Source organism: Asterias rubens, chromosome 14, assembly GCF_902459465.1.
Source record: "Asterias rubens chromosome 14, eAstRub1.3, whole genome shotgun sequence".
NCBI lineage: Eukaryota > Metazoa > Echinodermata > Asteroidea > Forcipulatida > Asteriidae > Asterias > Asterias rubens.
In genome coordinates this window covers 4,502,220-4,519,062 of record NC_047075.1, presented here as the reverse complement: position 1 = coordinate 4,519,062, position 16,843 = coordinate 4,502,220, and the positions used below count along the sequence as shown (strand labels likewise).

At 41.1% G+C, this 16,843-nt stretch overlaps 1 protein-coding gene across 1 annotated transcript in view; it reads left to right on the top strand.

The window, feature by feature from the left end:
* LOC117299582 overlaps window positions 1-16,843 on the top strand; it is a 33,178-nt gene that overhangs the window by 307 nt on the left and 16,028 nt on the right. Inside the window, exons 2-14 of the mRNA XM_033783131.1 lie at window positions 1,850-2,005; window positions 3,327-3,430; window positions 4,530-4,655; window positions 5,700-5,825; window positions 6,807-6,921; window positions 7,093-7,416; window positions 8,304-8,570; window positions 9,156-9,263; window positions 10,700-11,660; window positions 13,069-13,255; window positions 14,305-14,434; window positions 15,660-15,746; window positions 16,590-16,790. Of these exons, the coding sequence (XP_033639022.1) occupies window positions 1,897-2,005; window positions 3,327-3,430; window positions 4,530-4,655; window positions 5,700-5,825; window positions 6,807-6,921; window positions 7,093-7,416; window positions 8,304-8,570; window positions 9,156-9,263; window positions 10,700-11,660; window positions 13,069-13,255; window positions 14,305-14,434; window positions 15,660-15,746; window positions 16,590-16,790 (2,845 nt within the window). The 5' untranslated portion in view covers window positions 1,850-1,896. The remainder of the gene's footprint in view (window positions 1-1,849; window positions 2,006-3,326; window positions 3,431-4,529; window positions 4,656-5,699; window positions 5,826-6,806; window positions 6,922-7,092; window positions 7,417-8,303; window positions 8,571-9,155; window positions 9,264-10,699; window positions 11,661-13,068; window positions 13,256-14,304; window positions 14,435-15,659; window positions 15,747-16,589; window positions 16,791-16,843) is intronic.

Here is a 16,843-nt window from a genome sequence, read left to right as displayed (position 1 = left end):
ATACTATATTATTATTTCATATCGAATGAAAAAGTGGTGGCGCCATACGGAAACTTTTCCCTTTTTCATTCGATATGAAATAATATATCGTAGCGTCATACGTTATCGACCCTCTATAATTATGTTTTCGGTCCCCAACTTTGAATTGATTCCCGTTTACCGCGAAATTGTGCAAGCTGCACCGGTGACAGAAGCTATGCAGTTTACTCACGGTCTGTATTTTCCTCAGGCTTAATCATGCTGAGAATAAAGTTTCCTGTCGTTGGTTATCATTGCTGAAACATTTATAAAAATGATTGATTTTTGGTACTAATTACTAGTGCATTTATTACGCCAACATTCAAATGAGTCAAAGAAACATCAACCAACCTCGAAAGTTCAAAACAAAATTACTATCTGCTAGATTGAGTTTCATTCTGCTTTAGGTCACTAGATGGATCATGTGAGGTGGTTACTATTTGGGATTCTTGTTGTCATTTTCACTTATAATATTTTAATATTTTCCCCACATTTGCACACCATAGAGTCTATGGTGTGCAAATGTGGGAAAATATTAAAATATTTTAAGTGAAAAGGACAACAATTTTTTTTAATTATTTACACTGCATACTGTAATAAATTCTGATAAGCGTAATAAAAATAAGTCTACATTAAAGAGAAAATATCATAGATTGGTTTCTTATCTCCTGAAACCAAACATTACCGGTCTGAAATGGGGGAAAACGGATTGTTATGAAGTGTGAGTGCATCCAGGGGGGGGGGGGGGTGTTTTACTTTCATGCCTTATGATATCTCCGGATTCTAATATAGTAGCCATAATGCCTTAGGACAAATTTGTTAAGTAGTAATTGAATAATATTTTTGATTTTTTTTGCATGCCATACTAGCTTCTGAATATTCAATAAAATACCAACCAATGAAAGGTTTGAAAACATATGACGTTGCTCCAATGTCGTGCACGCATAAGCACTGTTAATGGCGGACTGTCTCTCGCAACGTAAAACCGAAACTTTAAAAATTTCAACACACCATGAAGTGAAAGTGTTATTGTTAAAAAATTGGATAGATGATTTGAAAAAAAAAAAATTAGTTTTTGATTGTGAACAATTTTCCTGTTATCCTACTGAAAACACATGACACAAGGATAGTGTTAAATTTACCTCAATGAGATCCCTTTTTGTAAAAATGAGTGAAAAGTGGTGGCGCCCTACGGAAAGTTTTCCATTAGCCATGTCATGGCGAGCGGATAAGAGCACTGAACTCAAGCTATGGTTTTTCTGTTCAGCAGGGTGTGGGTTCGAATCCCGGTCGTGACACTTGTGTGTCCCTGAGCAAGACACTATTCCATTGCTTCTCTCCACACAGGTGTAAATGGGTGCCTGTGAGGGCAGAGATGGTTTATGAGAATGATCAGCGCGGAGGGCGGTAACTGGCAGCACCGGCTGTATACTCCCCAGGGAGCTGAGAAGGTTTAAGCATAGAGCAAGGAAGAGCTCTAGGTTTAAGGAATGATATAAGGCCGAGTGACCAGGGGTAACACTGTACAAGCGCCATGAGCGTCACTGCCGTACGAACCGGAGCTTTAGACGATGTGACCTCTGACGTCACTCGAAAACCAAAACATGATTCGCGTGCATACCGTCGGGCAAAACCTTCAAATGTGTTTTGGCAGCCGCTAGAAAGTGTATGCAATCTTACCATGACTACGCATCTTTTTGCCCGGCAAACATGACGTACATGTACGTACATGTATACAGTGTTTTTTCAACAGAGGGCGATTTGAATGTTAACATGGGTCACATTGTCTATAAGAAGCCACTAGTAGATTTTTTTTCCTACTTTCTAACAGTTCAGCAGAGAGAAAGATATGATGGCTGCTCCATTGACTGCTTAGAAATGTCGCCATGGCAAAAACCTGACAATATGAGTCTTTGGAAACGGACAGCTCTGGCATTCTTTGGTCTGTTCCTCTGTCTCACTCTGGGAGACTTTCTTATCAGGACAGGTAGGTTTCTTTCACACCCTTCCCTTAGCCCAGTTATATGGTCAAACACGTATGTGTGTACATAGTAAGTTATCACACAAGCGCGGGTGGAATACGTTAAAATAAAGCGCTTCTGCGTTCCATATCCAACGAGGCTGAAGGCTGAGTTGGATATGGGTTGCAAATGCGCTGTATTTTAACGTATTTCACGAGCGTGCGTGTGATAACGAATTTATCTTCCAGCCTCATTAAGTAAACCTGAAAGTTTAAAATTACAGAGCGTTATTTCATGAGGAACCTCGTACACGCACAATGTTTAGAATGTAATTCTTGCACTGACACTCACAATACGCAGAGTGCAGTATACAAACTGAGAGTATTAGTAGGTACTTACTACTATGGCTTATTATCACACTCCGGTTTGAGGAAGATAATGTTTAGAATGTAATTCTTGCACTGACACTCACAATACGCAGAGTGCAGTATACAAACTGAGAGTATTAGTAGGTACTTACTACTATGGCTTATTATCACACTCCGGTTTGAGGAAGATAATGTTTAGAATGTAATTCTTGCACTGACACTCACAATACGCAGAGTGCAGTATACAAACTGAGAGTATTAGTAGGTACTTACTACTATGGCTTATTATCACACTCCGGTTTGAGGAAGATAATGTTTAGAATGTAATTCTTGCACTGACACTCACAATACGCAGAGTGCAGTATACAAACTGAGAGTATTAGTAGGTACTTACTACTATGGCTTATTATCACACTCCGGTTTGAGGAAGATAATGTTTAGAATGTAATTCTTGCACTGACACTCACAATACGCAGAGTGCAGTATACAAACTGAGAGTATTAGTAGGTACTTACTACTATGGCTTATTATCACACTCCGGTTTGAGGAAGATAATGTTTAATTTATTGATTGGTGTAGGCCTATTATTTGGTTTATTCCAAAAATAAAAACTTCACAGCCTTAAGGTGGCTGAATTGTATCAATATCTACTTATTGATTGCCCATGGTCATATCTATATGTTCCATTGTTTATATTGTGTATGGAATGGAATTAAAAGAACACGTTGCCTTGGATCGGCCGAGTTGGTCTTTGAAAAGCGTTTGTAACCGTTTGTTATGGGAGTAAAAAATTTATGGGACGAGTCAAAAATTTGACTCCCATAAATGGTCGACCGTGTTAGTCAACAAGGTAAAAGGAAAACCATGCAATCTTTCGACCATGCATTTTACAACAAACGATTACAAACGCTTTTCAAAGACCAACTCAACCGATCGAAGGCAACGTGTTCCGTTTAAACGTGAATCTTATTTTGCACAGATAAGCATGAGGTGGATAATAATGGCCCTCGGTTCACCTCAAGACGCTTGATGGCTGCAGAAGAGACTACAGATGACTCCAGTGACCTTGCTCCTATTCCTGTGGTGAATACACTGATAATTAGGCCTAGGTGACTAGTGACGGTTACTACTCGACTAGTTGGGCCTCAAATAGTAGCGACTACGACACTAGTCGCGACTGATTTTTAATTCTCAAGATGCATCGTGGCAATGTTTGTCGCAGGCGCAAAAAAGTAAAACTCACACTGAAGGATTGTGTAACTGTTGTCTGATTGTGTTTTCGTGAGGGACACAATTTGTTGACCATTAGGTAGTTGAGACTATTTTTGTAGTAGTCGCGACTATTTTTTCTAGTTGTCCTCGTGGCGGCATGATTAACTGAGTAGATGAAAAACGGTAGTCGTGACTTAAAGGCAGTGGACACTATTGGTAATTACTCAAAATAATTATCATCATAAAACCTTTCTTGATTACGAGTAATGGGGAGAGGTTGATAGTATAAAACATTGTGAGAAACAGCTCCCTCTGAAGTGACGTAGTTTTCGAGAAAGAAGTAATTTTCCACGAATTTGATTTCGAGACCTCAAGTTTAGAATTTGAAGTCTCAAAATCAAGCATCAGAAAGCGCACAACTTCGTGTGACATGGTTGTTTTTTCTTTCATTATTATCTCGCAACTTCGACGACCGATTGAGCTCAAATTTTCACAGGTTTGTTATTTTGTGCATATGTTGAGGTACACCAACTGTCTGTAGACTTGTCTTTGACAATTACCAATAGTGTCCACTGTCTTTAATTAAGAATTTAAAAGTCGCCACTTCGACACTAGTCGCCCAGGCCTAGTGACCATAGACCTCATTGGGAGACTTTGGAACGCTATGGAGCAGCAGACGTACCGGGTAAATCCTCTATTCTCTGGGAAAATGCGCATGGTCAGCATTACGTAAACATGGAATTTTGTAAGTCTGCTGCCACCTAGAGTTCCAAAGTCTTCCATAGCCTCAACAGCTGACGTCACACTTCGAGGCTCGTGGAATACTTTCATTCAGTAAAAGATGGTATGTTCCATTCAGCTCAGCTCCGCCTCGTTGAAAAGAACATTCGGTCTTTCAACTCACGAAAGTATTCACACCATTTTACTCGTTAACATTCATTATTTGTATAATATTTGATTGACATTACAGGTGGATTTCTGGATTAGTGGTGACACTGTTCCCCATCTCATCGATGGAGGTAGTGTGTTGATGTACAATTGGCACCTGACACATACTGTAAAACCAGAGCACACAGCCATCAATGTAACATTCAAGGTACCTGTCTGATTTTTACTCTACAGTACATCGTATGAGGACATAGACATATTTAAAACCATTGGACACTTTCGGTAAACAGTGTTGTCCAAGGCCCACACTTCGTGTATCACAACTTATATATAAAATAACAAACCTGTGAAAATTTAGGCTCAATTGGTCATCGTAGCCGGGAGAAAATAATGGGAAAACCCACCCTTGTCTCAGAACGTTGCGCCGTGCCATGACATGTGTTTAAAATGAATTGATATTGTTTAAATTTTTGTTTTTAAAGTTAAGCATTTCATAGAATAATATTTCAAGGGAAGTCTTTCACCATTACCTTCTGTAAACCCTGCAAGTTATTTGTAAATCTGTGAACTTTTAATTTTCTTTCTGTACCCAGTGTGTCAAATGGCTTTAAAGGCACAAAACATATTGGTAATTACTCAAAATATTTGTTAGTATAATAACTTACTTGGTAACAAGCAACGGAGAGCTGTAAACAAAGGTGCTATAAAGGAACAAGGTCCCACTTACATTATTCAATTGTTGCGCGCTGTGATGGGGTCCATGGCGTATTGTACACTCGTCATGCCCGAGGGTGCCAATTTTCCCCGAGTGTGTATAAAACCCACGGACACCTATCACAGCGTGCAACAATTGTTTTAGTATACCTTGGTAATATGATTATTCCTATCTCAAAGTTCTGTTGTCATCTTCGAATATTATTTTTCGGCGAGTATGCATAGTTTAATAAGCAGACGAACAGTTGCTCAAGTAAGAAACAACTCTTCACTGTTCCCTTGAATCCACTGCCTTTTCGTACTGAGCACTAGAAACCGACCAACGCTGGAAACGATCAAACTAATGTACACCGGTTAACAATATTTGTTACCCAGGTATAACAAGTACTTTTGTGTACCTTGCAGGAAATACTGTAGTCACTGAGTGACAGGAAAGCACTATAAAAGAAGCCACTATTATTATTTTTATGAGCCAATGGAAACAAAATGTCTGTATTTTTATGATAGTGGTACTAACTTTTCTAATTGTGATTCTCAGGTTGATTTCCCGTATTTGGCCTTCGATGAGAGCTCAGTCAACATCAGTCTCTCCAGCTACTCCTTTGAGATGAATGAGACTAGAATAAACCCAATGTTTGTCAACTGGATTCAAGACCAAAGCACGGTAAAGAACCATTATTGCTTTCTAATGGGGTGTCGTGGCCGAGCGGACAAGATTACCAAACTCAAGCTCGTGGTTTCTGTTCAGCAGAGTGTGGGTTCGAATCCTGGTCATGGCACTTGTGTCCCTGAGCAAGACACTTTACAATGGGTGCGTTCGTTTAGCTCCCCTTGGTCGACCCCGGTGCGTGGCGTTTTTTTTACCAGGACGAACGTGGGTAATTATCTGCACACACTTGTCCTGGGAAAAAAAAACGCCACACACCGGGGTCGACCCAGGGAAGCTAAACAAACGCACCCTATAATTGCTTCTCTCCACTCAGGGGTAAATGGGTACCTGGCCACGACACCCTACAATTGTCTGCTGGTAGAATTTTGGTTTGGTCTGAAAGGTTCGTTCCAACTTTCTCATCATCATCATGTCGGTTTTAAGGCCATTGTCCAGTCTGTTCTGGATTGGGTTGCCAGTACTCAGTTACTGTTAAAGGCAGTGGACACTATTGGTAATGACCCAAAATATTTATTGGCATAAAACCTTTCTTGGTGACGTGTAATGGGGAGAGGTTGATGGTATAAAACATTGTGAGAAACGGCTCCCTCTGAAGGGACATAGTTTTCGAGAAAGAAGTAATTTTCTATGAATATGATTTCGAGACCTCAGATTTAGAACTTTAGGTCTCGAAGTCAACCATCTAAACGCACACAAATTCGTGTGACAAGGGTGTGTTTTCTTTCATTATTATCTTGCAACTTCGATGACCGATTGAGCTCAAATTTTCACAGGTTTGTTATTTTACGCATATGTTGAGATACACCAACTGTGAAGGCTAGTCTTTGACAATTACCAATAGTGTCCACTGCCTTTAAATACCAATACTTATTACTAAACTTACTTAGTACTGTTACTACTATCATAACTAGTAACTGTTACTAGCTAGTACTACTACGACCAATAACAGGCTGAATTTGGTTGTTATTTTCCCAGGTTCAGATAAAGGTTGACATCTCAGAGCCGTTGTGGATTAATTTGACGGAACCATGGAGGCTTCCTGACTGCTGGTGGACACCTGGTCAGAATTGCTACAAGACCAGCTATGAAGGTATGCAAGTTTAAATGAACTGGGGCCGATTTCACAAAGAGTTATGACTAGTCCTAACTTAGGACTAGTCCAGGGAGCCGTTTCTCTTAATGCTTTATACTATCAACAGGTCTGCATTGCTTATTTCCAAGTAAGTCTTTATGCTAACAATTGTTTTATTTCTCTTTTCAGACTGTGTCTTCTTTGACACCTCTGAGGAGCAGAACTGGGATCCTGCCTTCTGCTACCATTTCAACATCTCTCGGTGTCTCCCACACAACACAACCTCTGAATGCTTCTTCGTCCAACCCTATGAGTGCCTCTCTCGCCTCATGGCCACCTTCCCCGACGAACCCCATGAGCTCCTCTGCCCCGTCCAGCCCAACACAACCTGCATCCAGGTGAATGATAGAGGTCTATTTTTCACTCAGTATGACTGGACGGTACCGACGAAAGCCCCGATACTTGCGACGTTCAACAAGGAGTTCTGTAACATGTCTACTGAGGAGATATGGAGTGAGTAGTTCTAGTCGTTAATATTAATAATAATCAATTTTTATATAGCGATTTATCACAGCCCGAAGGGTGTATCAAAGCGCTTCTGCCATCATTACCCCTGGTCGCTGGGCCATATATTTCATTCCTTAAACCATCTCAGCCCCCTGGAGAGTATACAGCCGGCGCTGTGAGTTACCGCGCTCCAAGCTTACCATTCACATAAACCGTCTCTGCCCTCACAGGCACCCAGTTTACCCCTGGGTAAAGAGAAGCAATGGCTAAGTGTCTTGCTCAAAGACACAAGTGTCACGACCGGGATTTAAACCCACTTCCCCACAAAGTCAGATGTTTAGATTCTGTCAAGCATTATAAACATTCCATTGACAGCTACAAACCTGAGTGCTGTCAGTAAAACAGGCATAACTTCTCTTCGAAAGGATCAATTTGTGTCAACCTTTTTTTCAGATTAACAGCAAAGAATGCTTGTTTATTATGTGCTTCACTAGGGTTTTGAGTGTCAGTTGTTGTGTTGTCTTTAAATCATAAACCTTGGTCAGCTTCATTTTGACTCACCCTGTGTGTTGTTATGGAAGTGTCGTGGCCGAGCGGTAAAGAGCACCGAATTCAAACTCTGGTGTTTCTGATCAGCAGAGTGTGGGTTACGAATCCCCAGCCGTGACACCTGTGTCCTTTTAACAGCTAGACACTTAAACATTTTTAAGCCCCGGTGGTCCTGGCTGTGGCTGCTGTATGCGCCATTAAATAATTGGATCTCAGAATTCATCACTGCAATAACCTATCTCTCTGAAAGTTTGTAAATACTCAGCACCTTGAGTACCTTAATTGGTAGATACGTGCACTATATAAGACTTCAATATTATATATTATATTATTATTTCTCCCAGCTTATGAGGAGGATCGTAATGGCACCGTTTACACGGTGGATATATTCATCAGTGAGGACATCGATCGAGCCTGTCGTACTGTGCTTATGAAACTGAAGCCTGTACCTGCCACTCCAGAGCCCACGTACAATCCTTACAAGGAGCTCCCAACGACCTTAGACTACGTCCATGCCAAGGATTGCATTAATGTCAACACTACTAGTTTCTACTATCCACCGCCGGAACCGATAAACTGGCAAGATTTTAACCTGACAGTGGTTATCGTAGGTGTGTAAGTTTTTTGTCAAAATAGTTGATACTATCAACAGCCGCCAAGTATGTTTTTATGGTCACTAATTTTTCAAGATGATCAGAGCATACTGATCGAAAGTTGAAACCAACGCTTCTTTTAAAGCCATTGGACACTTTCAGTAAACAGGGTTGTCCAAGGCCCACACTTAATAACAAACCTGTGAAAATTTAGGCTCAATCGGTCATCAGAGTCGGGAGAAAATAACGGGAAAACCCCTTGTTTCCGCACGTTTCGCCATATCATGACATGTGTTTAAAATAAATCCCTAATTCTTGCTATCGAGAATTGATATTGTTTTAATATTTTCTCAAAAAGTAAAGCATTTCATGGAATAATATTTCAAGAGAAGTCTTTCACCATTACCTTCTGTAAACCCTGTAAATTATTTGTAAATCTGTGACCTTTTTTTCCTTCTTTCTGTACCGAAAGTGTCTAATGGCTTTAAGAACCACCCCAACTCATTTAGAGATTATCATTACATGGTGTTACCGCAAACTCTTAATCGTGTTTCCACCATGCAAAGTTTCAAATCCTACTTGTATTTATTTCATTATTTGCAGGTGAGCTGCCTAACTTTATAGATGTGAATCAGATTTTCTCACCAGTCCTTGCAACTACAATCATTCAACAAACTCGACCTGTAGAAGAGCAGATAACATCACTTAACGGTAAAGATTTAATAATATAATAATAATATTATCAAAGTCTTAAATAGCGCACGTATCTAACATTAGTATATACATTTATACAGAAAGAGAGGTAATTGAAAGTTATGAATTCTGAGACCCAATTATGTAGCACCTTGAAAGGGTTTACAAGGTGCTACGGCGCATTTAGCAGCCACAGCCAGGAACACCGGGGCGGACCCCTTCTCTTTTCAACTGCACTTGGTTCTTTTACAAGCGTTACACAACACATGGGACCAATGCCTTCACGTCCCATCTGAAGGACGAAGCAACGGTTAAGTGGCTTGCTTTTAAAAGGGCACAAGTGTCACGGCTGGGGATTTGAACCCACACCCTGCTGATCAGAAACACCAGAGTTTTAATTCGGTGCTTTTAACCACTCAGCCACGACACTTCCGATGCGGGCAATGCTAGTATTCTCATTTTGATTATGATTATTATTCAATTTGGTTTTACCCATATACACTGATGTGTGTTAGTTCTGTGAAAAAAAATATCACAGGCATATTACTCGGGTAGGATTCGAACACACAACCTTTGAAATTCTAGGTCAATGTCATTCTAACTAGACATGCTAGATGACCAAGATTACCCGGTAGCTAGAGGTGTATTATAGTTTATGCTACTATACCTCATTCATATTCATGACCGAGTCGAGTTTTCATTGGTCCATTCATCATCACATGCCAGGTGTTAATTTAGCTAAAAGCACGCACGTGAGTATTCACGCAAGTGGTAAGTGCGCATGACAAGTATAGCTCCCCATGAGCTATTCTACTTGTCATGCGCATTACATTGTGCGACGTCATCCACGGGCGCTATTCTACTTATCATGGTTCACTTTCACAGTCGTAAGTTTCCCTTGCTCCAAACTACTGAATTATGTATGAAGTGTAATAAAACAAATATAATATATATTATGTTTGTATTTTATTACATTGAAAAACACAAGACTGCTGAACTTGTCCAGTCATGAGTTTACAGGCCCCATCACTAGAACTACTGGCCTCAGGCTTATATGTATAGGGTCCACTGTAAAATTTGAGCCTTGCCACAATGTAGACATATATATATATATATATATCGAAGTCTTATATAGCGCACGTATCTACCAAACAAGGTACTCAAGGCGCTGAGTATATACAAACTTTCAGAAAGATAGCTTATTGCAGTGATGAATTCTGAGACCCAATTATTAAGCACCTTATAAGGGTTTACAAGGTGCTACGGCGCATTAAGCAGCCACAACCAGGAACACCGGGGCGAACCCCTACTCTTTTCGATAAGTGCACTGGGTTCTTTTACATGCATTACACAACATATGGGACCAACGGCTTTACGTCCCAACGGCTTTACGCCCATTGATACCTCATCTTGCAATGCCTCAAACCCATACATGTCTGTCATTTTACTTGCAGCTTCCTTGGACTACACGGTAAGGAGACCAAGCCTCCACCTCCAACCGACTGCCTCCTTCTCAGAGGTCAACTTTGCTCTGAAGCATGAGCAGTTCTTCTACAGGCTCATAATCAGACATCCCGAAGCTATAAATCATGGGATTGAGGTTACGATCTCCTTCCCCGCCATCGAGGGCATAATTCCCATGGCTTTCCTCAACGTAACTCCGTGGTGGTCGATTGGGGCGAACTTGGTGGCAACGACGAGCGGATCCATGTTTAATGAGACTCACGATGGGGCGGGTCATTTTGTCACCATGGACACTACACAGGAGGTGATGACAGAGAAGAGGTTTCCCGGTATTGTTGCCCACTTTGCATCTTCCGAGGAGGGCTCTGGGATCATCGACGAGCTAGTTTTCCAAATTGAACCCTTCATCAACGTCATGGATCAGCGTAATTCTGGTGCTGACATGATCATGATGTGGTTCTACTCCCGGGTGCTGACCGAGGTCCTTCCTGGTCAGCAGCTGGAACTCAAAGCCAAGGCGGTTTACAAGTTCACCAGGAATGCCTTCTCCAGTGGCAGCTCTCCCAAAGTGATGATCACAGACCAACCGTTTGTTCCACTCATACCTGCATCTGACCGCACCCTGTCCCCAGATTCTGCCGACCTTGTCCTCTTCACCTTTGACCTCTCTCACACTTTGGACTTTGACGTGAACGACATCTGGATGAACGTCTCCTGTCCAGATCTTCAGATCATCCCGGGCACCTTGGAGATGGATTTCCTGGAACCGGATATGAACATGACCACCAATAGCTCCTCGGACCTGAGCTTCACAACGGAGACGACATACCATATTCACCTGGTGATGCTTGCTCCTGGGGTGAATCTCTTGGGGAACCAGACCTTCCTGATGTGGAATAACTCCATGTTGACCCATCAAGAGATCATCTGTAATGTGATGCTGTCCTATAGGTATGTCACAGTATAACCAAGCTTTGTGATTGTGACCCTTTAAAACAATATTAATAGTTGATTTTCATAGCTCTTTACACACCCGAAAGGCGTTTTAAAGTGCCTCTAACAATATTACACCTGGTCACTGGGCCATTTAATTCATTCCTTAAACCATCTCAGCTCCCCGGGGAGTATACAGGCTGTGCAACAAATATGCGCTACTAAACTATTAAAATAAATCACATGAACCATTTCTGCCCTCACAGGTACCCATTTACCCCTAGGTGGAGAGAAGCAATTAAAACAAAAGTGTCTTGCTCAGGGACACAAATAAGTGTCGTGATCGGGACTCAAACCCAAACTCAGCTAAACAGAAACACCAGAGCTTGAGTTCGGTGCCCTTATTCACTTGGCCACGATACCACATCAAAACAAAAACAAAAAGCAGGCAGTGAATACAATAATGGGCGTAAATGTTCCCCTTTTGTGTTCCTTTCAGGAAGGGTACAGAGGCGCTGATCCTACCCTATCTAGTGGCAAAAAAATAATGGGCGTAAATGTTCCCTTTTGTGTTCCTCTCAGGAAGGGTACAGAGGCGCTGATCCTACCCTATCTAGGTGGCAAAGAAATAATGGGCGTAAATGTTCCCCTTTTGTGTTCCTTTCAGGAAGGGTACCGAGGCGCTGATCCTACCCTATCTAGCGGGCAAAGAAATAATGGGCGTAAATGTTCCCCTTTTGTGTTCCTTTCAGGAAGGGTACAGAGGCGCTGATCCTACCCTATCTAGGTGGCAAAGAAATAATGGGCGTAAATGTTCCCCTTTTGTGTTCCTTTCAGGAAGGGTACAGAGGCGCTGATCCTACCCTATCTAGTGGCAAAGAAATAATGGGCGTAAATGTTCCCTTTTGTGTTCCTTTCAGGAACGGTACAGAGGCGCTGATCCTACCCTATCTAGGTGGCAAAGAAATAATGGGCGTAAATGTTCCCCTTTTGTGTTCCTTTCAGGAAGGGTACAGAGGCGCTGATCCTACCCTATCTAGTGGCAAAGAAATAATGGGCGTAAATGTTCCCTTTTGTGTTCCTTTCAGGAACGGTACAGAGGCGCTGATCCTACCCTATCTAGCGGGCAAAGAAATAATGGGCGTAAATGTTCCCCTTTTGTGTTCCTTTCAGGAAGGGTACAGAGGCGCTGATCCTACCCTATCTAGTGGCAAAGAAATAATGGGCGTAAATGTTCCCCTTTTGTGTTCCTTTCAGGAAGGGTACAGAGGCGCTGATCCTACCCTATCTAGTGGCAAAGAAATAATGGGCGTAAATGTTCCCCTTTTGTGTTCCTTTCAGGAAGGGTACAGAGGCGCTGATCCTACTTTATCTAGCGGGCAAAGAAATAATGGGCGTAAATGTTCCCCTTTTGTGTTCCTTTCAGGAAGGGTACCGAGGCGCTGATCCTACCCTACCTAGCGGGACACAGCCCGGCAGTTACCCTCCAGGGCATACAGTATGTACTCTACCCGAAAGATCTAGTGGGACAGAACGACACCATGTACTACATGCCTGTTGGCTCAAACGCAACATTCATCCTCAATGTTACATTCTCAGAGACAACTACCAAGGTTTGTTCGCCAACATTCTTTAAAGGATTTGGGTACTTTTTCAAAATGTCCATAGATTTACCTTAAACTTACAGGGTTTGAAGATAATGATAGTGGAAAGCTTCCCTTCAAATCTTACTTACTGAGGTGCTGTAGTTTTTGAGAAATGATAAAAACAATGTCATGAAAATACGTTTGTAAATGATTTCATGACATTGTTTTACTCATTTCCCAAAAACTACGCACCTCAGCGCATAGTATTTTCAGGGAAGATTTCTACTATCATTATCTTCAAACTGTGTAAGTTTAGTGTAAATCTGTGGACATTGTGTTTTTTGTCCTACAAAAGTTACATAGACCATTTAAAGGGAAGGTACACGTAATTGTCATAGACCAGTCTTCTCACTTGGTGTATCCCATCACTTGCACGATATAACAAACCTGTGAATAATTTGGCTCAATCGGCCATCGAAGTTGCGAGAAAATGAGGAAAGAAAAGACACCGGTATGACTAATTTGTGTGCTTTCAGACAGGAATGAAAGACTTCTAGCTAGAAGTCTTTTATTATTTTAGTGAGAAATAACCTCTTTCTCAAAAACTACATTACTTCAGAGGGAGTCGTTTCTCACAATGTTTTATACTTAACAGCTCTCCAATGCTTGTTACCAAGTCATTTTTTAAGTTAGTATTTGTTTTGAGTAATGACCAAACGTGTACCTTCCCTTTAAAGGCAGTGGACACTTTTGGTAATTACTCAAAATAGTTATTAGCATAGAGCCTTACCTGGTAACGAGTAATAGGGAGATGTTGATAGTGTAAAACATTGTGTGACAAGGGTGTCTTTTCTTTCATTATTACATGTATTATCTAGCAACTTCAAGGACCGAAAAGCATATAAAAACCTGAGGAATATATAATACGGCCTGTGCAACATTAATAAGCGCTACTCGGCTTAATCAATATTAAAAAACATCTCTGCTCCCACAGGAGCTTGAATAAACACTGCGAACATTGATGTTACAACAAACTGAATACACATTCATTTGTTTGTGATTCTTCCTCCATACAGCTGGATATAAGACTGAAGATGCCAGCCCAGGTTCTGGCTGTGTACTATGCACATGTGATATATCAGGGTACCAGACTGACCTTAGAGGACCAGGGCACTATTGCAGTAGAGACAACAAACAACCATGTTGGTAAGTCATAAAAAATTTATTCTACACAACAATCCGGGCGCGCAAGTGCTGGGCATCGTGCGACACTGCTGCGGTGTACCTGTGCCTAGTTTTGTGCACAAAGACATGAGAAGAAAACATCCCTTGAACTATTTCTGTCTGAAATTTCATATTCAGTGGGGTGTTGTGGCCGAGCCGTTAAGAGCTCCGAATTCAAGCTCTGCTGATTCTGTTCAGCAGAGTGTGAGTTCGAATCCCGGTCGTGACACTTGTGTCCCTGAGCAAGACACTTAACTATTATTGCTTCTCTCCACCCAGGGGTAAATGGGTACCTGTGAGGGCAGAGATGGTTCTTGTGATTGATTTAGCCGAGTAGCGCATTTGTTGCACGAGGCTTGATACTCGCTAGGGAGCTGAGATGGTTTAAAGAGTGAATTAAGGCCCAGTGACCAGGGGTAATATCTTGAAGCGCTTTGAGACACCCGTAGGGAGTGAAAAAGCGCTATTTAAAAACTCAATATCATTACTATTATTATATTTGATGAGAAATAAATAAATAAAAGAACTAATTTCCCATTTGGTTTACCGCTTAGTGACCAATTTATTAATCTCTTTTTTTAATCGATGTCTATGCAAAATCTGTTACAAGTTTTTCACTAGTTTCTCATGACCAAGCTGGTCGATCGATCTCAAACTTCTAAAGGTTTGTCAGCTTACATGTACATATGTATGGTAGATTACATAAAGTGCTTACACTCCCAGCAAACGTTTGTAAGCAAAAATCAATTCTGTAATGTAATGTTTCTTTAAATACTTCCGCTACAAGTTAAGCTTGGGCGATATCGATTTATTTTATTCACGATATATCGCCGACAATTTATTGCGATATTCGATATAATCGCATCTAATTAAATTTGACATCATCAGTCTTCAAACTCCTAGTGAAAGTTGTGGAAGAGACAATCATAGCATAAGAGAGGTGTTCTAATGACCTATTCTTCTGGTTTTACTCAAAACCTATGGGGTGCAAGATGTCTCAGCTAGGAAAAACATCGCGATATTGCGATACTTAATCGATATCGCGATATATATCGATATTTCGATTAAAACCAAATCCATCTGATATCGAAATCGTTTCCAAATTAGTATCACGATATTCGATAATAATGTGGTATCCCCCAAGCTTACTACAAATGAAGTTATTCTATGTTACTCAACCCAAACCTCTGTACTATCACATCTACAGATGATTGGGACATACCTGCGAGGACGGTCGTTGATCTTGACTTTGGAATGGTGGAGAATCTCGCAGACAACAAGCTGGACAGTGCAGGTAAAAATCAATCAATATTACGCGACTTGTGAAAATTACTACTCAACTAGTCACACCTCAAATAGTCATGACTACGATGCTAGTCGCGACTTATTTTTCATTCTCAAGATGCATTGTGGTAATGTTTGCTGCAGGCGCAATAAAGTAAAATTCAAGCTGAAGGATTGAAGGATTGTGTCACTGTTGTCTGATTGTGATTTGTAAGTAAAATATGTTGTCTTGAATAGTCGTGAGCGACACAATTGGTTACACCAGTAGTGGCGACTATTTTTGGCTTGTAATCTTATTCTGGTATTTACAATGTATAAGCATAATTTGGTTGTTCTTAGCTACTTTTTGTGCTTTTTGTGCTTACGCAGCTCTATGAAATGGGGCCCCAAGTACAGTCCTTGGGGATGAGAAGGTTGTTATCCGCCGTTTATAGAAATTAGGTGTCTGAGAAACCTTGGGAGAAGTTCTGGGTTACATTTGGGTTACATTTGTTTACAAAGTACAGAGACTTAGATCGCTATCTTCTACGGGTAAATCCCTCGCAGTCCATAAAACACACAAACTTGCAGGTGACAGGGCCTAGTCTATTGCTGCGCCCTGATTATGGAATTCTGTACCTACCCTAACCAGAAACTTCAACAGTGTCCAAGCCTTCAAAGGTGCTCTCAACACCCTCCCTTTCCCTCTTCTTAGCTGGTCGTCATTGTCCGTGTTCTGTCTTGTTTTCCTTCTTTCTTCAGCACCTTGTATCCTTTGGCAATTTGGCGCTTTACCAATAAACAGTTATTATTTTTATTATTAGTATAACATCCAAGTTAATTTACTTGACAATGTTTTGATTAATTTACACAGGAGACAATCTGATTCTAGAGTTCAATGCGGTCTTGGAGAACACAACGGACCTCGTTTCTAGGGACAAAGAGCACACTCTGACCACGACGGTGTCGTACTCTAACGGTAAAGATCTGGTGCAGGAGGCTACGGTCCATGTGTGGGAGCCTGAGATGATACTCATGTATAACCTGACAAATGAAACGCTGGCTGGTGACCCTGGTAAGTCTGTTTGTTTGTCTGACTTGTTGTTTGTCTGACTGTTGTTGTACTCT